Below are 24,636 nucleotides of genomic sequence, written 5' to 3' on the forward strand. Positions count from 1 at the left end.
CTCAAATACAGACGTAACACTGCATAGAAGCTTTAGTTGAATGATGATGATGATTAGCACATTTTTAAAACGCTAAATAAAATGTATATTTCATTATTGGGCTTAAGAAAATTCCTTACTGACAGACCTTACTTTTATTGAGCATGTATTCATAAAAGAGTGTATTTCTTGGAAAATTCAAAATTACTCTGAGCAACACACAGTTACTATTTTATTGCTTTTTCTATAAATGCTGTGTACATAGTTATAAAACAAAATATGTTTAAGCAGTGAGTTTCCGAGATTCTCTACAAACATTTTACCCTGTATATGTACTAAAATTTAAAACAAAGAGTTTTTATTACCTAATTTAATAACCGGTTAAAAGCATTTAACAAAAGTTACAACTTCCACAACATTCTTATTGCTTGGCACAATCCAATATCATTATAGTTAAAGTAAAATAATCCACCTAACATGAACACTGATAATGAATACACAACTGCCACAGCTGCCTTAGATAATGTTGCTCCTACTATACTTGGTCGAACGTAGTCAACAGCTATAGCTTCTATCCCCCTGAAATTATAAAAAATCAATAATAATTTTCAAAATTCATCATAGAAAACTGAACATTCATTATATAAATACTAACACACATACACATAGGATGCCCCCCCATAACACAGCATTCCTACAACATGGTTGAGAATTGGAAATATATTTATTTCATACAAATTAAAAGAGGAATATATTCATTGATTGTTACTGAAATAGCAAAAATAATGTTTGTTATTATATGAATAAATATATATTAAAGATATATGCATAACTTTCCTTCTATATATATGTAATAATAGCAAAGAAAAGCTGAAAACCCTATTAATGCGTACTTAGATCCATATTGAAGAGGAAGACTTCTGATTGCATAGTATGCTAATATGTCGACTTGGTAATATCCAAGAAATTTGGCAGTCGAGGCAGTTTTAATTCCATTTTTATTTTCCAGTTGACGTTTGTGGCCACAATCACTTGGCACTCTGGTCGTGCCTTTTTACAGAACATTTACATTTTTGATATTATTGCAATAGCAAACAAGACAGCGAAGTTATATCTTAGCAGGGTACAGAGCGAAGCTGAAGTGCATAGTTATGCAAGATGGAAGCACACGAAGAGAAAGGTTTTGCTTTAAATTATCAGTTCCCAATTATTACATCATCAGCACGCATTGCACAGGCCATGCAAAAAGGAATGATCTAGAAATGATGCAATCGAGAGAAGTTATTACGATTTTTAGAACAAAGAGAGAGAATTAAAGTTTTACAGTTAGTTTGAATTACAATTCTGATTTACATATTTTTTTTATCTTACATATATTTATTAATTTATCTTGGAAAATGTGCTTATCATCTTATTTTTAATTACAGTGTGTGTTGCTTTACAAGGATCTTTTTAATGACCTATAGCAGAAATATGTAATATTAAATTCTAAATTTACTCTTAAGACTTACACAATTTTATTTTCATTAAATTGATATCCATGAATGCAATAAAAATTGCTTTGTTTATCATGCAGAGGGAAACAATGATATCTGTTAGGATATTTTTTGTTATAACTTTTATAACTAATGTTGTTTAAATGTTCAATGTTGTTTAAACCTTTCACATAGTTTGAAAATTTTTAAAGCGCACTTTATTATAACTTCTTATCCCAAATCAAAAGGACAAGTGTTAAATTAAAATATTTATAACAGCAGGTGATCTAATTGAAGTAGAAGCTTTGCATTTTAATCTTAAATAATATATATTTGGAGCTGTGTGGGCTTAAGTAGTTCATTAGGTAAAAGAACCTTCATTGATCACTTGTAGCGATAAATTTCACAGTTAAAAAATCTAAGGTCACTCTAAAATCCTCTGCATTAATATAACTGAAGATATATGCACTCAGATTTTTATCAGAACTTACGTGCATGCTTTATTAGATAAGTTAATTTGTGACATGATACTGGCTGCTTATAGAGTTGAAGTTTGATGACTAACTCTGTTAAGGAGGGGTTTGTTTTGTTAATTATTCCCTCAATATTTAACAAAAGACCATCCAAAATGCAGAAAAATGGCAGTGTTCAAATTCATGTGGTGACTCATTTGATTATGTAAATATGATATTAAAGAAAACAATACTTAAATGTCAGCTTAGAACATTTATTATTTTCATAGTTTTTTAAGCATTGATAATAAATGTGAAATACATTTTCTTAAAGCACATTGAACTAATTAAAAAAATTAGTGAATTCTCATTGAACTAATTAAAAAAATTAGTTCAATGAGATTTACCAGCAGTGTGACAGAATGTTAATGAAAAACTGATTTGCAAGGTGAATTTCACTGTATACAGTTATATTATTTATGAAAAGATCTAGAATTCCAAATGGGGCCCACCAGCGGCCGAGCGGTAAAGTCGCTGAACACTGGTAGTTGGGTCCAAAGTTCGAATCCCGCGAACGGGCTGGCTGCATGGGTGTTTTCGTGGTTTTCCCCATGTGTAACGTGTATACGAGTCAGTTTCCCTTAAAAAGTCCTCCACGAAGGCATCCCTTCCCTTAGGCAGATAGCCCTAGTGTGCTTTGCCATAATTAAATACACCACTAAATACACACCACTAGAATTCCAAATATGATAATGAATACACTTTAATAAAATGGTCTACTACATCGAAAATTTTCAATGAAGTGCAACGTGCAACTTTTTGACTTTGTCCATAAAGCATAGTACAGTACAAAGTCTGTACGTTCAATATCCGAAATGATCTAAAATCCAGACCTCAAAATCACTAACAACTCGTAGGCTTTCCGCATGCGCATTTGATTCCCCCCTCCGCCCATAATAAAACATTTGGAGAGTCCCGATTCTTAATTTCACTTCAACATTAAATAAAATACCTTGTTATTGAAGAAACACTCATTTTAGCATAAATTTGTATGATCAGTAATTTAGCTCCGTTGCTGCGTATCTGCTTGGCACACATCTCAAACCAAAACATTCCACATAGATACATTGTTGATCTGGCGGCGAATCATTATTTATTATACTTTCCTTTCATCACTGAATGTTTATCAAAACATGTTAACTTGAGTAATGACTCACGTAGCGATGCCTAAACAATTTTTTTATGTTAGTAATTGAATAATAAAGGAGTATGGTAACCTTTTATGTTGACAGTTACGCTTGGCAATGATTACAGATTTAAGGAAAATTTACTAAAAATGTTGACACGGAAAAATTTACCAGAAATTTATTTCTATATGCTAAAAATAGATTTTGTTGATGATACTCATAGACCCAAAAATTACATTTAGAGCTATTTGAATTAAGAATAACTGATTTGTTATTCACATAAACCCAGAACCAGCGTCAGGGCTCGTATGGCAGCACAGGGTCGCAGAGACTGCATCAGGCGGTAAGATATCTAGCGCCAGCCCTTAATAAGGCTTAACTATATGTGAGAATTTATTCAGAACTCTGATAAGCCTTAAGCATGTGCAAGAAATAAACATAAGTATAATAAATAACTAAACTAATACAATTCAGGCTTAATTGTCTCAGTGTGCGATCAAGATAAAATTTAATGGAATAACTTGTCGTTAGTCACCAAGTTCATGATGCATAGCCAAATATGTATAGTGAAGGATAGCTAAATTTAATGATGATAGCCGCTAATTTTAAAGGTTTTCGGATATCAAAAACAAAGGTGAAATTTTTCAATTAATGAATTTTGTAAAGAAATGTGGAGAAGTGATAATAAATGAAGATGATTTAAAAGAAGTTTTTCATTGTGATGACAATGCTTCTCAATCATCAATCAATTAATGAATCACAAAATCTGTAGCATGATTCTACATCCAAAAAATACCACTACCGATAGTGAAGAAAGTGACAGAGAAGTTACCGAAAACGAGAAAATTTTTATTGACAAGTTAGTCGGAATTCTCGAAACAGCAGTTACAAAACTTTAACAGCATAACTAAACAAGAGATTATGTCTGTCTACAGAATTAAAGAGAAAGTATTAGCAGAAAAAATGAAGCAACTTAAACAATTTGCATTGAAAGAAATGCTTAATAAGGTAAACAAATAAATATTAAGCTTTTTTTTTAAAAATTTAGAAGTCAAACAACAAAAATCAGCATTATATTTTCAAATTTTCACAGTACTAGTTTTGATGGTTTTACCGAACCATCAAAAGTGCAAATGAAGGAGATAAGATATAGAAATGAGTGAGTGAGTGAGAGATTATGGCGCAAAAACCAAAGATGATTATAGCGCGCCAAACATGAGATGGGATGATTACAACTGATGACTTAAATTTCAATAAATAAACAAGTAGACAAATGTACCAAATCCAGAGGATGAAGTCATATAAAAACAAATTAAAAGCACATATTAAAATTCAAGACACAGTCTTCAAAACAAATTACATTTGGTAATAAAAGCCAGTCTCTTTCAAATAATAAAACAAACCACAATTGACCTCTCTTCCAATTAAACGGTCGAGAGGCAAGTCACAGCTATTAAAATATTTCTGGTGAAGCCTATTAAAACATGGACACTCAATTAAAATATGACGAACAGATAAACAAACAGGCTCATTTTCAGCTTTTAAAAGGTAGCTATGTGTCACTCTAGTGTGACCAATTCTGAGGCGAGTCAAAAGAACTTCCTCCTTACAATTTTTGGTTAATTCCCAGTGCTCAATTCTAGGTTTTACATGTCTTTAATTTATTTGAAGCTGAACATCCCAAAGTTGCTGCCATTTTTTTCGGATCTTCTGTTTCACAACACAACAGATGTCTGCAAAAGGGATGAGACGACTGGACAGTTCAACAGCACATTTTGCTGTGATATCTGCCAGCTCATTCCCTTTTATTCCGACATGCCCGGGAACCCAGCAGTACAGGATTTCATATCCACGATTCATTAAGTTTATATGTATTTTGAGAATATCCACTATTACTGGATTTTGAGTATTAGGAAAAGCTTCTAATGATTTAAGAGCACTATATGAATCTGTATAAACTATAAACTTTTTGTAGCAGAGCCCTGAGATGTACAAAAGACTATAATATATCGCAGTTAGTTCGGATGTTAAGACAGAGAAAGCATTGTGCAAGCGTCTGCCCTCCATGTGGTCTTCAATTACAAATGCCATCCCAACATGATCTTTTGACTTGGATCCATCTGTATAAACTGGAAGATAACTGCTATATTTGTCCCTGTGCTCAGCGAAAAGTTGTCTGTAAATAATCTCGTTAGTCCTTGCCTTCACATGATACTTAAAAACATCAAGAAGCTGAATCCGTGCATATTCCCAAGGTGGGATTTCAAAATTCTGTACTGCTTGGGGGTGCATATCAGAGAGGGAAAGTTCCTCAATGACAGGGCGAACTCTTAAAAGAAATGTAGGAACACAGGATGGACGTGTTTCAAATAACGCGTTACACACATCATCAAGTAAGCACAGCTTATTGTGATGTTCAGGTTGGGATAGAATATTAAAATATTGCAAAAGGGACAATTGTTCACGCCTCAGATAAAGTGATGGTTCATTACAGTCAACATACAGGCTCTGGACAGGAGAAGTCCTGAAAGCTCCTGAACAGATCCGTAGAGCTTGATGATGAACAGGATCCAGTTTTAACAATACTGATGACCGGGCGGATCTGTAAACAACTGAGCCATAGTCCAGTCTAGAGCGAATTAGAGCTCTGTAAATGCGAAGCATGGAGCAACGCTCTGCATCCCAGGAGGTGTCCGCCAAAACTTTTAGAATATTTAAAACTTTGGTACACTTTTTTCTCAAGTTTAAGACATGAGGAAGGAAAGTCAATTTTCGGTCGAACATCACCCCTAAAAATTTTACTTCCGGTGCAACTGGAATTACAGACCCATTGAGGTATAATTCAGGCTCAGTATGCAGACCTCGCATTTTACAAAAATGCACGCACACAGTCTTCTGTTTTGAAAACGTAAATCCTTGTCTTTTTGCCCATTCCTGGATCCTGTTCAAAGCGATCTGGAGCTGCCTCTCTACATGTCTCATATCCGCACCCCGACAGCTAATTTGTAGATCATCAACATATAAAGATCCTGAAATGGTGGGAGGAAGTTGCTTTAATACAGAATTTATTTTTAGGCTGAACAGAGTTACACTAAGCACGCAGCCTTGAGGCACACCCTCTTCCTGTTCAAAAATATCTGAAAAAACAGAGCCAATCCTTACTTGAAAAGTCCTAGTATTCAAGAAATTCTGAATGAAAATTGGTAGGTTGCCGCACAAGCCACTCTTGTGAAGATCCCGAAGTATACCGTATCTCCATGCCTTATCATAAGCTTTCTCAATATCAAAGAATACCGAGACTAGAAGACTTCTTCTTACATAAGCTTTTCGAATGGATGTCTCTAAGAGGAGCATATTATCTACGGTAGTCCTCCCCTTTCGAAAACCACTTTGATAAGGCGATATAATATTATTCTTTTCCAAGAAGTAGACTAGGCGGCTGTTTACCATTTTTTCAAACAGCTTGCATAGGCAACTCGTAAGGGCAATTGGCCGATAGTTGGAGGGATTCCTTGGATCTTTCCCTGGCTTAGCAATAGGAATTACAACAGCTCTCTTCCATGCACTGGGAAAAGTATGCTCCTTTCACACTCTATTGTAAAGCGTGAGAAGGGCATTCAGTGACTTATAGGACAGATGCTTTAGCATTTCGTAATTCACGCCAACGAGACCCGGAGACGACCTATGTGTCTATAACAAAGCTCTCTTTAACTCTAGCACAGTAAAATCTCTATTATAAGGCTCAAATTTAGAAGAGTTGAAAGCGATGAGATTTTTCTCAGAGCGTTGCTTGATAGAAAGAAATGCAGGTGAGTAATTTCGGCTGGAAGAAACGGCAGCAAATGTCTCACCAATAGTATTAGCAATTTCTTCTATAGAGCTAATCACTCGGCCATCTTTTTCCAAAAAAGAAATTGAGTGGTCTTTATATATTCCGCATGCTTTTCGAACTCTTTCCCAAACCCGCTTACTAGGCGTAGAAGATGTTATTGATGACACATATGAAATCCAAGAATCCCTTTGGCTCTGCCTCCTTACTTTTCGTGCATTTGCTTTGGCTCTTTTAAATGCTATGAGGTTTTGCAGAGTAGGATATCTACGAAAAATACCCCATGCTTTTTTCTGTTTTTTCAGTGCTTCATGACAGTCGCGATTCACCATGGTTTCGAATATTTTAGTAGTTTTCCTGAAGTTCTAGGAATGGAAAGCATAGCTGCCTGAGTAATAGTATTAGTAACAGCTTCAACAGCGTCATCGATATGCACATCTTCTACCATTTGATCTGTGAGCTCTGCAATGGAAGAGAAGAGTTCCCAGTCTGCCCTGTCCAGTATAAACCGAGGGAGTCTCGACATAGGGTTTGCTTCTCTTCGTGCAAGGAGACACAAAAATGGGATAATGATCACTGTTATAAAGATCATTTCCCACACTAAAAGTGCAAAATGGCAACAGAGATGGTGAACAGATGGCAAGGTCGAGAGCGTGGAATGTCTTTGAAGGCTCATGGAAGTAAGTATCCTGCCCATTATTCAGGAGACAAAGGCTATGATCTTCATTCAATCGCTCAATTTGTCTTCCTCGGCAATTTGTATCTTTACTACCCCAGAGCTGACTATGGCCGTTAAAATCACCTATTATGATGAAAGGCTCAGGCAGATGCTCTATAAGGCCATTTAAATCTTGCTGATCAATATGCTCATTTGGAGGCAAATACAGGGAAATGACTGTAACAACAATATCAAGATTTGTTTGAGTAATGACAACTTGGAGGGGTGTCGTCAAAGGAAAGGAACTTGATGGGTAGTCCAGTGAGGTGAGGAGACCTGTACCTCCACTGGCACGCTCACCTGCAAGGTTATCCTTCCTGACGAAAGAAAACCTCCAAAGTTTTGCTTGTTGTTCCGGTTTTAGATTTGTTTCCTGTATTGCGAAGCATACAGGTTGATGAGCATTGATTATAGCTTTGATGTCGAGCAGATTTCGGTGGAAACCGCGACAGTTCCATGATACGAGGGTGGCCATTATGAATAGTTTTTGTTCTTTCTGTGCTCTTGTTTGGTTTTTCGTGGAAGTAGATGCTTGGGAACTTCCAGACCCTCTTCTACTTCCATACCGTCTGAATCCGCAGATTCAGAAACCATTCCATCAAGAGAGCTATTCCTTGAAGAACTTCTATTTTTATTTGTTTCTTTTCGTGTGGTAGTTTTGGGTTTGCTTTGAATTACTATTTCTTTATTTTGTACTGTATGGGTTGGGTTTTCTGTCTTCTTGTTGTTTGTAGTCTGTTGAGTTTTGTTTGGTGGAGTCTGCATACTAACTGATGTTTGGGTGGCAACTGTGCGAGATCTTTTAAGAGCATTGGCGTAAGATGTATTTGGTCGTAGCTGTGTGCTTTGGACTAATCTTCTGGCTTCGGCATATGAGATGTTCCTCGTAACCTTTGCAGTCTGCACTTCTTTTTCCAATTTCCATTTTGGGCAGAGGCATGAAAATGCTGGGTGCTCACCCTTGCAATTTATACAAAGGGGCGCAGCGGTACAAGTTTCAGAATCGTGGCCAATCTGTGAGCATCGGGCGCACGTGAGGCTGCCACGACAAGACGTCTTAGAATGGCCAAAACGCTGGCATTGGAAGTATCGCATAGGGTTGGGAACATAAGGTCTTACAGGACAATTTAAATATCCGGCCTTAATATTCTTAGGCAGATCAGGCGTGTTGAAGGTAAAAATCACGTGTTTCGTATCGATCAACTTACCTTCCTTACGCATCTTGATCCGCCTAGCACCGCAGACATTTTAATCGGATAGCTCGGAAGCGATCTCTTCTTCAGGAACATACAGAAGGTCGAATTCCGATATTACGCCACGACAATAATTCAGTGTCTTATGTGCTGTTACAGTGACATTCGCTTGCCCAAGTTTAGTTATTTGAAGTAAAGAAGCAGACTGGGTGGCTGAGATTGTATCAATAAGCAAGTCTCCAGAGCGGAGACGCTTTATATTTCTCGGTTCACCAATACAAGAATGAATATATTTATTTATTATGAAAGGAGACATCTTCTGCAGCTCACCAGAAGGACTAGAGATAACTAGGAAACGGGGATTACTATTAGAATTATTTGCATTTGCATCTGTCCATAATTTTTTTGAAGTAGACTTTTCAGGACTAGGTTGAGTGACTGGTTTAGCAGTAGACTTTTCAGAATTCGGTTGAGTGACTGGAGTGACTTCAAAATCCTTAATTAGAAAAATTTGAGGGTTAGCCATCATGAGGAAGAAAAAGGTTCGGGTCCGACGGCCCCGCCCACCACGGAGCCCTACAAGGGAACACAGAATCCTGTGTTAGGGCTAGCCGGACCTATACGCAAACTGAAGCCCCACAGTCGGCTTTCCCGAAAGCAGGTACTCCCGAGAGCTTGACCCCAAGCCACTGACACAAGGACTAGTGACCAGCCGATTGACACCCGTGAGGACGACTAAGGTGCCTCCCGTTTAGCTGAAGCAGAGGCCAAAGCAGTGTGTTGGGGACAGTACCTCGCCCCTCAACTACCAGGACCCTCCTTTCCAGCGACATGGGTCTCCACGCATGGCAAACACGTGGGCAGTTTTCTCGCCACTCGAAAACTAGAAACAAGGTCTGTTCCAGTCTCTCGTGACGAGCCCCAAACTCCGTAGAGAGAAACCACAAGGGAGAAGGGAAGGAAAAAAGTTTCAGCCAAGAGGAGAGGAGATGGAAAAGAGGATAGATCACTGGGGCTCCAGGATCGTGACACCCGTCTCATCAAGAAGATGATCCCCTGAAGGGCTAGGGTACCTCGGGATTGCCACACCCGTACTCACAAAAGTGAGCCCCCTGAGGGGAAGATATAGAAATGATTAGATAAGATAAGAAAACCTGGACAGGAGATAAGCTACTGACGCCATCTGTTCACGAAACTAGAAATAAAACATAATTTCTTTAAAGGCTGAAGGCAAAGATGAATTGGAATTAGGGTCGTTAAGTAGAACATAAAAATTTTTTGAATGTGAAATGCCTCTAGAAAATCCAGTTCGCCAATGGAACATGTTTTTCGAATAATTTTGGCAGCAGAAAAATTAAAAGTGCGATTTGAAAATATAATGCTGATTTTTGTTTTGAAATAAATTTCTAAATTAACATTTGTTTGGCAATGTTATTGTATCTTGTGCTTTTTTTTTTTTTTTTTTGTAAATTTTCATACCTTTTAGATCATAAATACTTCATTATTTTAGAAATCACGATTTCATATTTTTAATTTTATAATTTCTACATGCCATCTTACTACATTTAAACTGATGATCTAATACCAGGAAAAATCTCAAGTCCGGAATCGCTCAAATCTTGACGAGTCCGGATTTCGGACTTTGTACTGTATTATTTATTTGGATTCTTTGGCTAATCTTTGGAATATGGTAACAGGTAGTTTGGCGACATTTTGGTAAGGCGATAAAGGTTACTAGCTAAGACTTTAGCAGTGTACATGGATAAAGTCAAGAGTGTGCGCAATGCCATTTTTGTGCAATTTTGGGATGTTTTTTTAAGTGAAAATAGGTCGATGTGTACATGGATGATACCGTGTATGTGCAATTCTTAAAAATGCGGTAAGCAGTGGGCGATTCTGCACTTTCTCCCAATTTCGCACCTAATCTTCGTCATAATTAAGCACTTTTGTTCCATAAAAGTTCTAGCATAAGCGTAATTCGGCTAGCAGATTGTTGAAAAAAAAAAAAAAAAAAAAAAAAAAACCTAGCAGGTTGCTGTTGCAGGGTTGGTCGCCAAAAAATCGCCAAGTTACTATAACCCGATTCTTTTAATGCTGAATATTCTGCTTTATTGATTAAGTTCTTCAGGTAAAAAAATCAATTAAGTAAGTACATCTTTCTTTGTAATTTTAAGAAAGCAAAGTTATTATTTTCTAAAAATTGTGTTTTTATAAATAGTTTTAAAATTTATATTATAATGATTTTATAATAAACATTTTTTATAAGTAGATTTGATATACTTTATTTACTCACTCACTTTTCCTTATTTTTCAACTAGATTTGCCCCTTTAAAACTGAGAAGGGAAAATTACAGAGTGCATAACCATTTCTGAGCAGGATAAAGGAAAAATATTGATGATTAAAAACATATATAAACAGATACATCAATAATACTGTTAGTGCCTTCAATACTTTTCCCTCTACACAGACCTTCTCTCCATCCCTTGGATTATGCATACGATTTCTTGTTAAATACATAATTTATATCTGGAGATTTTTAAAGGCAAACAGCAAATTTAAATAAATAAATAAAAATAAAAGTGAGAGAGAGTAGAAAATTGCAGAGGATGCTTTCCTCATGTGTTTATAGTACCTTATTATAAGAAGTTGACAATATAGAAAAACATAATGAGGTGATCATGTGGGACAATGTTCTATCCCACTAAGAATACAAGCATTTAATGCTCCCATCTCAACATCTCCTGCACACTGAATATGCAGGAAGATTTATACACAATCCTTTCTATATAAATTTCAATAATCCACACACCTTGAGACAAAGGATTGAGCAGATTAAAGTATTTTGTGGATTATATATCATGGCTTTTAAAGTTTTATGTACATTTTTCCCCATTCAAACCTGCCATTACATGCCATTCAATATTGCAATTGAATTAATAGCACTACCAGTAATGAACAAAAGTCCTATAATTGAAATTTTGAATTTATTAATGTTCTTCAATCCATTTTTCTTTATCATGATTTCCATTTTGAGCATCAGCAGAATCTGTACAACTGCTACTTTTAATAATCTGTGTCTGCTTGCTGCAATTATAAGTTTTTTGGAAAGAAACCTAGGAAGATCATAAGGGCAGTTTCAAGGACCAGGGTTTGAGAAAAGATGATCTACATGGCTAATTCAGAAACAGTGGAATATTTCTACACAGAAAGATAATTTTTTTCTTGCATTCTGCAATTTCATTTCTGAAAGAAATTTGTTTACAAAACTCTACCAAATTTTAGAGCAAAATAATAGAGTTCTTATTTTTGAATAAACACAATGTGCGAGTTGAAGTATCTGAACAAATATGGTGAGAATAACATCTATATACCCATTCTGAAATATTAAAGAAATAATTTTAATTTTCCTTTTAAACTTCTGTAACAACACACACGACTTTTGTCACCAAAGATCAAACTAAACAACAGATAGTTCAAATTTTTTAATAATACCAATTTCAGATTAAAAACAAATTACTTACCAATGAACATGAGCAGTCAAGGCTACAGCGAGAGCATAATCAAGAGCAGGGGCAGGATATGCTAACGACAAAGGAAGAAGACCAACTAATCCAGCAGAAAGGAATCTTTCTGCAGTCCAAATTTTAGAATGATTGTGATCTAAAAATGAATTATAATGCTATGAAATAATTTTAAAATATAAAAAATACATTTTCTTGTATTTTCTATATTCTATTTCACTAACAATATTAAAAAATATCAAAAATTTGAAACTTAATGCTATCCACAAAAGTCCTTATGCAGCTTTTATTTTCACAACTGTTATCTATATATGCTACCATAAATAGCAAAAATCCACTTTGATATGTAATTACTAGTGAATATTAGAAGTATCTATGAGCATCTGTAACTCCGCATTCTTGCTTATAACAACTGGTCATTAATATCACGGTTAGGAAAAACATGAATTAAAATTTTAATTTGGCTACTTACTGCAGTTTTCAGTTAGAACCCATGTATAATAGTAACTACTCAGCCTGACTTGGGCAATGAATGATCTATGCACTAATTGGTTACTTCTCCTCTTACGGTGATTACATGACAGAAGAAATTATTCTAAGTGATCAGCTAACCCTGTCGGGGAAAAGCATTTATATTGCTTAATTGAAAGTTATTATAATCTAAACCTTCTCTCCATCCCTGTGCAATGCTTTTTTTTTTTTTTTTTTAAGTTTTTTTTGGGGCGTGGGGGGCCAAAAAACGAATATTTTGTTGACTGTGAAAAAAGAAGTTTACTAATGACTTACTAAATACCAAAGATACCATATTATCTAAATACTCTGTTATGAACTAAGAGGTATATGAAGAATTACTTCAGGAAATTGAAAATGCTTAATTGGCAATGAAGAAAACTTCATTGCAGTACTGACTCACAAACTGTTTCAACATTATAAAAAAGGCATTTGGCAAATAATTGCAAAGTCCAAGGGTCATGAAATATTATGTTACCTGCCAGTTGAAGAAATTTTTGATGTAATCAAAGCTCACATAGTAACTGGACATGGAGGACACAATCTGCATCAAATGGAAAGAGGCAAAAAATATGCCAATATTACTACCAAAATGATCAATTTGTTCTTGCCAATGTGCTAAGTCTACAATAGTAAAAAAATCTAAGAAGAGATTAGTTTCTAAATTAGTTCTACACAATGAGTTAAACAGATGATGATGCCAAGTTGATCTTATTGATATGCAGAGTCAAGCACATGGACAAGTTGGTTATTATCATGAGAGTTATTTTTCAAACTGTTGTATTGACAGTCATGCAGTAATGAAAGTAAAAAATAATAAATGATGATTCATTAGGTTGAGTAGGTGTAAAATCAATGATGTTGTTTTGGTTCGAGACGTATGCCAAGTAAAAAAGGTGGAGCAAAATTACTGTTCATACAGATTTATGTTAACAAATGATTGTTTTTTCAGTGTGGAGGTATTTTTAGTGATGAAGCAAAATTAAAAAATCAGAACTTTCCACATTTTATTATGGAAAAATATCAGATATGCATGCATAAAGCATTAAAAAAAAAAAAAAATTACTGGTGGTGCAGGGATCTGGATTTTAGATGTTTCCGGACGTTGGAGAACATCTGGATTTTGGACTGTAATTACCGAGTCAGAGAACACTCTTTAACTTCCAAAAGAACACTAAAAAGATTTAGATTAAACTGAGCTAAAAAAAAATCTGTGCCACTATGTGCACATATATATAGCAGTACTGTAATCACGAAAAATTTCGGGTATCATATTTGAACAGACATATCCACTTTGACAAATTCATTTGAACGATTTCTTTTTATTGTCATCTGTGCATGCACAGAGTATAAAGGACTCTCTACCAAAACAGATTGTAAAATGGATTTAAAAGGAATTTTTTCATGATGCTTGTATGTACACTGCGGGGAAAAAAAAGGGGGGGACAGTTTTATATTTCCCGTTCTACTGGGCCAATTGACGAAATTCAAATTGCATTTTTTATGTCTTGAAAGCGCAACTTAGGATATATATATAGCATTGTTCTAATATAGATATTTTAACACAAAATCAAAATTTTTCTGAAATGACATGGGAATTTTTTTCCATATTTCGATTCCCTTGTATTATGGCGAAGTTGTTTCATTTATGGTAGCCTGAGTAGTTGAATGTTATGGAAACCCTACTGTGATGTAATCGGGTGCATGATTCTGGGAAAAATTGAATCATGGGATGTTTTGTAAATGCTGTTGGGTTGTGTGTTGGTTTTATTGTTTAGGCGGTAGAATGGCCGAATGTAGTAAGATTAATTTGAAGTTTCTCTACGATTTGGAACGAAAGGGAAAAAGAGTGTTAATTGACTGGTGTGTAAATGAAGATTTAATTAGCCATTATAAGTGTCCTGTATGTAGGAAGGATATGCATCTAGTCGAACGTAAAAACCGTTTAGATGGATTTGAATAGGTTTGTACGAAGAAAGGTTCTGATGTGCCGACACCGATATACGGATTTGAGTCCAGATAATTTTAGGAATTTTTTAGATGCTGTTAAAGAATTTTGTGTGCCACAGACTAAAGACGAAGGAACTTCTAAACAGGGTAAGTGGATATTTGCTTTTTGTAGTGCTTTTAAATGTATAACATGTTTTTCCTTTTTTTTATGCTATTTTATTTTTATTTTTTGTTTGGTTTAAAATGTAGTTTATTAAGATTATGTATTCTTTGTTTGCCTGTACTGTAGAACTGGGTGCTCCTTTGACCTTTTAAGTGAAAATGACATGTACACGGACAAAGTGAAGGGAGTGCACAATGTAAGTTTGTGCAATTCTTGGATATTTTTAAGTGAAAGTAAATCGACGTGTACATGGATAAAGTCAAGGGATTGCGCAATGTCATTTTTGCACAATTCGGGAATTTTTTTAAAAGTGAAAATAGGTCGATGTGTACATGGATACCGAGTTCGTGCAATTCTTTGTCTTGTTATTTTGGCTTTGTGTAGCAGCGATTTTTGGCTCAAAAATTGCCATTATGCAAAATAATTAAGTCAAAGAATTGCGCAAAATCAATATCCATGTACCACCAAAAATGGCCAAGGGGTACCCTAAAATATACTTTTACCACTCTACTCTTATACGCACCCTAATATCACCAAATGTGGCGATATGCATTCTGCGGTGGTTTTTGGCACGATTGCCCTGGTGTGGCAACCCTGTTCACGTTGAAAAATCTTTTGTTGGAATGGTTTAATTGCTCGTTGGTTTGTGTCGTGCGTGTTTTGAAATGGCCTATGTTGCAATGATAGACGTGGTGGCAAGATTTCAGTCGTGTATTTTAGATTGTGTGGAAAGTAAATTTAGTATTGAAAGGTACAATGTTGGTGTTTTTAACGGGTCTTTTGTTCACGGGTGTGTTTATGAGGATTGAAGTGCATTTTTGGAATTTCTGTGGAACTTTTAAAACAGAGTCCGAAATGCGGAGCTGCTATAAGAACTCGAACGAAGAAGGGCATTTCTGATAGTTCTTGTGTGGATTTGCAGTTAAGTTGCTGGTAAGTATGTTTCTGTGAGCAGAGTTTAAGATTTGGATTGTGGTTTTCATGTTGTAAGCTAACTTTGGAGGAAGTTTTTGTCATTATTTTTGAAATTTTGATTCTCAGAAAAACATGTCATATAGCAAAATCGTGGCTTTTTTGTTCAGAGACGTTGAGTGACTGATGAAATTTTATTCAGGAGTGTATTATGGTAAGTCATTTTATTTTGTAGAATGTTATGTTCATTGTTTTTTTACTATGAATTTCCGTTGTTATTTGAATTGTTTGTAATTTAGTTCAGTTTATTTGTGCGCAATGCCTAGATTGTGCAATTCGTAGATGTTTTTTTAAGTTTAAACAGAATGCTGTGTACGTGGTATTCTTTGAAATTTATTGTTATTATGTTTGATAGCGGACAAGAAATTCCAGATATTCTGATATTGACTAGAGTGGAATATGAACTTTAGGTTATTATCAACAGCTTTTAACTCTATCAAAAATCAAAAGCATTTTTAAAGTTTCAATGATTACAGTTCTAAACAGAAATTTTGATAGAATAATCATTGCTCAGTATAAAATATAAATGTTCAGTATTTTCATAAAGCAGCATTGAAATATTCATATAAAATAAATATCATGAACAAATATTATATATTCTGGCTCAGGTACTGCACAAATAGCTCAATTTTAATTAGTCAAATAGAAAATGAAACTTATAGCTGTCCACGATACAAGATTTTTAGTAAAAAATTATAAACTTGTGTTTCAAAAAGAAAGATTACTTAAATATGAATGCACATTAATTATTGCTTTCAGAGAAAACTGCTAATTTACTGTTTGTAAAAAATTTCAACTAATTTAATTACTTATAAACAAATAAAAAATGTACATAGATTATAAAAAATAACAGTTGACATCTAATCTTTAATTTGCCTTGAGAATCTGAAATTTTATACAATTCATTAAAAACAATTGTTTGAATTACTAAGCAAATTTTAAATTATGAAAGAAACCTTCGAACTCACCAGAATGTGCAGATGCAGCAGTATTAATCTGCACTTTTGCTAACAAATTAGAGGATACACTATATGGCACAATATTACGTGAAAAACTGATTAGATTTCTGCGCGGCAAAGCGGCTAAAAAAAAAAAAAAATAATTATAATAGCAGAGTAAATTACAGCATTACAGAAAAAACACAAACGAAATAAAGCTTTACTAACACAGTCTTTAAAAATTTCAATCGGTGTCAGTGGTATAAACATTTCAATAGGTATTAATTAACCTATCTAATAATGACAAGTTTTTTTTAAAAAAAAAGATTTAAACAAATAACGGTCATACTTATGACAATAGATCTTTCTGACAAATTTGTAAAAGATTAAGACGCATATAAATTTTTCAAATTTAAATATTTTAAATTAAGTCGTCGAGTATATTACATTTTCATATTTTATAAAAAGGTACGACTTTAATTACGAATATTTTTTTTAAGAAAATTTAATGTTACCACGACAGCTATATCTTGCAGCATGGGCTAACATTCTTGGACTTTTTGAATTTAAAGCAATTGCAAAGCGAAGAGAAATTCACACACAAATCACATAACCCGCAATTCCACCGAAAAGGCAACACGGATGCCCTTAAACACCGTTGCCAGGTTGGCCAATTGCATGACGAAAATGATGTGTGAACTTTAAGGAGAGAGCACGCAGTGGCTAAGCGCATTGACGGTGCGAATAGATAAGAGGCTATTCACACCGGCTACATTCACGCATGCGTACAATCAGCTACGCCGATTTCCGTAAGGCAGGCGGTAGTGGGAGCGAAGGTTGTTAACCCTAACTCCGCAATAGAATGGGTTGTTAATAAGAGAATAATTAGCAAGTAATAATTATCAGTTACAAAGACGAGATCAATCTGTATACATAATAATGTTCAGGAAATGATTGGACAAAATAGGGATTTAATGATGTCTGTAGCATAGGACTGTCAGAATTTATCATTCAATAAGAAAACTTACTGAAAATTATAATATTCATCACTTTTTCAGAACCTATAAACAGTATCCGCACAGTTTTATAGGTTCAAATGCCATATTTCAAAATCAAAGTTATTTATGAAATAAAACCTTATAAACTCTGATAAATCATTTGTGTGTGCAAATTTTTAAATCTAAATCTCTTACATTAAATTATTTCTGTCTTTTAAATTACATCCCATTATTTATTTCAATTTAATTTATTAATGTGTTTGTAATAATATTTCAAAGTTCTTCGAAATACTATTTGTGTCCTGAAAATGTTAAGTATTTCCATAAAAAATATAAACAGGCAGACAAAATTGTTAATAACCAGTATTATATGATTAATTATTCATTTAATAGTTGATTTAATCGCTTTTAACTTATTTCATGTCTAAATTTTCTACACGGAAATCCTCTGTCTAATTTTTATTATCTTTTCTCAGACGAAAATTGTTAAAGAGGAATGAAGTTTTGATTGTGCAAATCACATCTTTGAAGCTAAATGTATTCTAAGAAGTACAAAAAATGTAAACAAGATTTTGTCCCCCACCCACCCAAATCAGTCATTTAAACTATTCCAACCGTTCAGGAAAACGATAAACAATCCAAATTTAAAAATCTGCCCTTTTCTATATATACGTTAATAAAAGGAAATGTGTTCCTTTTTCATATATATACAAGAAAAGGAACCCATTTTCCTTTCTAACTTTTAAAAGTCGCCAACGCTTAAAAAATGATAACCCGCCTTCAAAAAAAAAAAAAAAAAAAAAAAAAAAAAAAAAAAAAAAAGATTTACTGCAGTTCACTTAGTTCGTGTACGTAGAATCCGTTCTTTTCGATTGGGTTCAAATGACAAATCCGATAACTCAATGCGCATGCTTGGTTAATGTTGGCGCGAATAACTCAAGCAGCTAATCTCACCGCTGTTGCGAATAGCATCGGCCTGGTGTGAGCAGCACAAGATCCAAGTTCTGCGCATGACGTTACAATCGAATGACGGTGAATTAGATGCAAGTAGAGCTACTAGAGATATAGAGTAGAGCTACTAGAGTTAATATTTCCTCTAATATTACACTCAGTTTTTAAGAATCTATTCTAATTAGGTGTACTAATGTACTGCAGTAAGAAACACAGTAGAACTTCTGTAAACGGCCATTCCTCTTTAGTAAATATTTCGAAATAACGAATAATTCAGAATTTTCGGACTTTCAAAGAGGCATATTGGGGCACTTTCATTTAACGGGCGCTCTTGCTAATGGATAAAAGCCATTCCATCAGTGTTCGCTAACTGGAGATTTGATTGTAATCATGTAAGTAAATTATTTAATACTATTACTGTTTCGTTTACCTATGAGTGCAATTGACAGTTCCACAAAGGAGACCGGATAAATCCTATTATAAAATGACATCGTGTAGGTTCAGAAGCTTCAGAAATAATTTTAAATGATGGGGAAATGAAAATCCTTCTTTTCTCATTCGTAATCTTAAATCTGGCGGCAAAATATAATTTTACACAAGCGGAAACGTAAGAAAGGGCTCTGATATTGACGAAATAATAAACCGCAAGGATATGAGATGTTCCACAGTTCTTTCTGTCGAGAGGTATGGTTATAGTTGATTATTAGTATACAAATGAATCATCCAGAAGTAGGGCGATTATATAAATTGACGAGTCTTGCGGTCAGATTTGATAAGTGTAGTTACGATCATTGACGGATAACCATATTTATCTAAAATTTTTATATACATTGGAGGTAACGTTCCCGAAAATTTTGCAGTTATAGTTGCATTACTGATATTTTTGCCTAAGTCCTTGATTTGATGAACAAGATTTTCAATTTTAACAATGTTCCTCATGATTATTCCTTTGCTTTCCCTTTTTAACTGATGAATTTTGTCAAGCTATAAAGCTTTTCTTAAAGTCAGATTTCAGTTACAGAATGCAATATTTTAGTATTTTGTTTGCGGAGATCAACGCTCAATAAACCTGACTTGCGAAAATTCCATCACAGGCGATGTCACATTTCTTGTGCATCGCCCTTTTTCTCATTTTATTGCCGTCGTGTTAAGCAATTTGAAATTTCCATTGTGAGTAATTTTGTTCGTTGAATTTGTTTACAGATGGAACATCTACACAGCACATGTCGACAGCGTTACTTCTGTTTTCTGAATTCGAAAAATATAGAAGAATAGATTTACCTAAAGCTATAAGTCGTTACATGGCGTAAACTAGGCCCGTAATCTATCAGGATTTCTCTGTAAATACATTTATTTATTACAGCTTAAAGTAGAATGCGGTAACTATCTAATATCGTCGACACGTCACAGGAATACATCGTAAACCACAATGAAATTAGATGCTGTCAAGTAGAATGTTCTACTGCTGTGCCGGGATGCTGCGTTGCCAAACAGTACAATGCGAAAGATATTGTCAAATAACATTAGGAAATAGTAATGTAAAACGACCATAGGTCCCAGATTTCCTGGGACAGTCTCGAAATTTTAGCCCCAGTCCCAGTTTTTTACAATAAATTTCAAACAATAAAACCCTCTCCCTCTCTGACCCCGAATTTATAGCATTTTCCCCGAAAAACAGTAGAGAACATAAAAGTTTAAATGCATATATTTATTTAAGTAGCGTAGATTGCAAACTGAAAATACGAGGGTAAGTTAACAGCCGCAGTCCATAGCAGCCGCATGAACAGGAGATTCCCCATCTAGCGTTTACCTTAGAAAAATTGTATTAGGGATGTTTTATTTCTCATTTCTGTATTTCTCTCTCCAGCCCCTCCTAACACACTTAGAATTTTTGTTCACAGCTCACAGCTGCAATTCAGACTTTCACTTACAGACTGCACTTCAATTTTTAATTGGTATATTAATTCGATTGTGATTTGAATTTATAATATATACATATATTTTTAACTTATCAACGGTACATTACATACGTTAGTGTGCATCCTTCCCTCATACATTATTACATGGCATCTGAAAATAATTTTTTTATCACGGCTGAAATTTCATTCTAGACATACCTATCTAAAATCATCTTTGTTTCGTCACATTTAGATCGTAAAATTTGCACTTCATCATCATTTTTATTTTGCATAAGGTTAAAATTTTTTTAAAAAAAATCGTCCAAAATGATGACGTGTAAGGCTCTACTCTTATATGCTCCCTAAGATCACCAAATGTGGCGATATGTGTTCTGCGCTGTTTTTTTGGCGCGATTGCTTATTGTATGGCAACCCTTTTGACGTTGAAAACTCTTTTGCTGGAGTGGTTTAGTTGCTCGTTGGTTCGTGTCGTGCGTGTTTTGAAATGGCTTATGTTGCAATGAGAGACGTGGTTGCAAGAGGGTCTGGGAGATTATTTTTAGTGGCTGTGCATGATAGAAGTAAGGAAACACTGATGCAGTGTATTAAAGAGTGGACTGAGCCTTGTACAACTATTTTTTCGGATGGCTGGAAATCTTACAAGGATTTAGGAAAAGAAGGTTTTGAACATTTATTTGTGAACCATAGTATTAATTTTGTGGATAGCGAGTCTGGTTTGCATATAAATACCATAGAGAGTACGTGGCGGCATGTTAAAGCTACGTTCTGCTGTCCGAGGAAGCATTGACTATGGTAAGTGCATTTTATTTTATTGTTTTTATTTTGTAGAATGTTATGTTCATTGATCTTTTACTATGAATTTCTGTTGTTATTGTTGTTTTTTGAATCATTTGTAATTTATTTTAGTTTATTTTGTTGATTTGTGAGCAATGCCTAGATTGTGCAATTCGTAGATTTTTTTTAAAGTTAAAACATATCGCTGTGTACATGGATTCTTGTCAAATATTTTTGGTTAGAAACTTTACGTTTTTGCTATCTAAATTTTTTGTTTTTGTTTCGGTTTTTTTAGCTTAAGTTGTGTGTTCAAAACGTGGTTTTTTTCATGTGCGAAAACCGCGTTTTTGGTTCGAAATGTAGACAAAAAATTTAGATACTAATATGACACCGTGGAGTTTCTCGCCAAAAATGTTTGGCGAGAAATTTATCGTCGCATTTGGCAACCTGAGGGCGCATATAAAAGTAGTTCCACGTCTAATAATGTTTTCCGTATTTATTGATCTCTCAGAACTCTTAGCAGCCATAAAAACCACTGGTCTTCAAATTACACTACAAACGAAGGAAATTACCCAACTAAATAAGAACTTCAATTCTACTAACCAAAATAATAATGGGTAGATACAACCATAACAGAGCTCCGATAAAACTTACTGTTTAGAATGCCTGTGGCATATGTTTCACCATGTAATAACATTAAGATTCCGAATTATATGTACTACAGGTGTGATAGGTTGAGTCATCGTGGTGGGGGGAGTCAGAATTTATGTCCTTTCAGTCATGTCACATTGCAGACTTCGGAAATAACAGTCAGGAGATGATCAAGGTATCCGTACTGCTCCCTTATTACGGCATACTGGGTTTCTGTGCCTTCTATAACCCGCCTTTGGCTCTATTGGATAAAAACATCTTAAAGAGTTTCTTGCCTTTAAACACGCCCATTATTCTCGGAGGTGATTTAAACGCAAAAAGTGAAGAATGGAAATGCCGACGTACTAATAAAAATGATACTAAGTTACACGATTTCATCATGAATAATCCTGTTTCGTTCTATACTCCCGAAGATTACACTTATTTTCCTAGCGACCCTAGTAGGGCTGACATTCTGGATTTAATTTTGACTACTTCTTCTACTATACCCATGTACTTAATTAAAAATGTACTTAATTATTGAAATTAAGCAGGAAATGACCTCGGACAATGCCCCGATTATTGCTACTCTTGGTACGACTAAAAGCATCCCGAAGAAGGAAATCAGTTTCACTGACTGGATATTATTCAATCACCTTCTTAGCTGAAAGCGCACCAGCATGCCTAAGCTTAAAACTCCTCAGAATATAGACGTTGCTATTGACAGACTTACCAATTCTATTAGTCATGCAATTACCAGTACCATTCGTAAACTCTCGGCCAATCACGGTGTGGATAGACTACCCTCCTTTATTCGAGAGCAAATCAGAGAGACGAATGAGCTCAAAAAAATCTGGAATAAGACTTAGAACCCAGCCCACAAGAAAGAGCTAAATAAGCTAAATCGAGTTATGAAAGAGAATATTTACAAATTCAGACAAAAAAAATGGGAGGGAAAAAATACTCATTTTGAACGAACCTAACGGGGACTTTTGGTCCTTCGTTAAGCGCCTCAAAAATAGTTCCACTACGAATAAGCCTATTTATAGCAATAATTGTATTGCATTGACCAACAAAGACAAGGCAAAAATTCTCGCTGATCATCTTGAGCAGAAATTTAAACCAAATGACTTACACTGTAACTATAGCTTTATTTATGATGTTCGCTACTTTGTAAAAGACTGGATAAATGCGCCTAGTATCAGAAACAGGACACAGTTCACCACCCCAGCAGAAGTGCAGTGCAGGGTATTATCAAGACTCTGAAAAAAAGAAAAGCGCCTGGTCACGGCATTATCTTGAATATGACTATTAAGAATCTTCCCCGCAATATTATCACTCATAAGCATCATCAACGCCAGTTTAGAAAATTCTTACTTCCCGCGTGCTTGCCAAGATCATTCTACTACCAAAACCAGGAAAAGAAGTAACCAGACATGACGGCTACCGCCCAGTTAGCTTGCTCTTGGGCCTCGGGAAGATTTATGAGAAAATTATCTATGCTCGCTTGCAACGTTAATTTAACGGACTACTTTTGGAACAATTTGGTTTCAGAAAAGGCTTATCCATAACCAAACAATTAGTTAGACTCACCGAGTTTATTGGCAGCGCCTTACATAACAAGCAAAGTGTCACCTTACTCATGCTGGACATGGCGAAAGCCTTCGACCGCGTCTGGCATGAGGGGCTCATTTATAAGCTGATCCATCTAAATTTTGACCGAAAACTAATTCTATCAATCAATTCTTTTATTTTTAACAGAAGATTTTATGTTTCAGTGGGTCAGGACACCTCTAGCGTCAGAAGAATGTGCGCCGGTGTAGACCAGGGATCCACTTTAGGACCTATTTTGTATCTTTACGACGTGATGGACTTCCCTAAATTACAGAATGACCACAACAGCTTTCTTGGATACTACGCAGATGACACTGCGATAGCGATTAAATCTATCCGTCCGACGCACGCTATTCAAAAACTGCAGAACTTTATACCTAACATTGAAGACTGGTGCATCAAATGGCGCATCGCAATAAATGCACAAAAGTCACAATTAATGATTATCAGGAGAAGGCAAAGAATAACTATTAATGCTAATCTCAGTCTTTTCAACGAGACGATTCCACTTGTAAAGAAAACAACTTATTTAGGGGTTGTCATCAATCATAAGTTCACCTGGTCGGACTAAGGCTCCTCTAAACCAGGCTGAATCACCAACTTTTCTCTCTTGGCGAGGGAGGGAACGCGCTACCAATTTTGGCGCGTTTATCGCACACGCTGGCTGAATGTCTGCTGTTTTTTTTTTAAAGATTTATTTTATAGACGCGCGGCATTCAGCGCACATAAACTTTTCGGATAATTAATTAATTCTCGAATAGTATATAGACGTTTTCACTTAAATAAAAATTTCGCGTATATTTTGTAAACATATTCAAAATAACTTATTCTTTAGATGTTTCAGTTTCGTTAGCAGACTAAA

The 24,636-nt window shown here is 35.0% G+C and overlaps 1 protein-coding gene across 1 annotated transcript; it reads right to left on the minus strand.

Moving 5' to 3' along the window:
* Positions 1 to 193: 193 nt before the first annotated feature.
* Positions 194 to 17,563, minus strand: SdhD (succinate dehydrogenase, subunit D). Its single transcript, XM_085816478.1, has 4 exons — positions 17,404 to 17,563; positions 16,919 to 17,032; positions 12,356 to 12,494; positions 194 to 558 (listed from the first exon to the last, which is right to left on the minus strand). Exons 1-4 carry the CDS (start codon positions 17,435 to 17,437, stop codon positions 381 to 383), a joined length of 465 nt encoding a protein of 154 aa, XP_085672604.1. The 5' UTR covers positions 17,438 to 17,563; the 3' UTR covers positions 194 to 380.
* Positions 17,564 to 24,636: the final 7,073 nt, after the last annotated feature.

Source organism: Stegodyphus dumicola, chromosome 5 (genome assembly GCF_044657685.1).
Source record: "Stegodyphus dumicola isolate Sdum_Otavi_A_Nest chromosome 5, ASM4465768v1".
In the NCBI taxonomy this organism is placed as follows: domain Eukaryota; kingdom Metazoa; phylum Arthropoda; class Arachnida; order Araneae; family Eresidae; genus Stegodyphus; species Stegodyphus dumicola.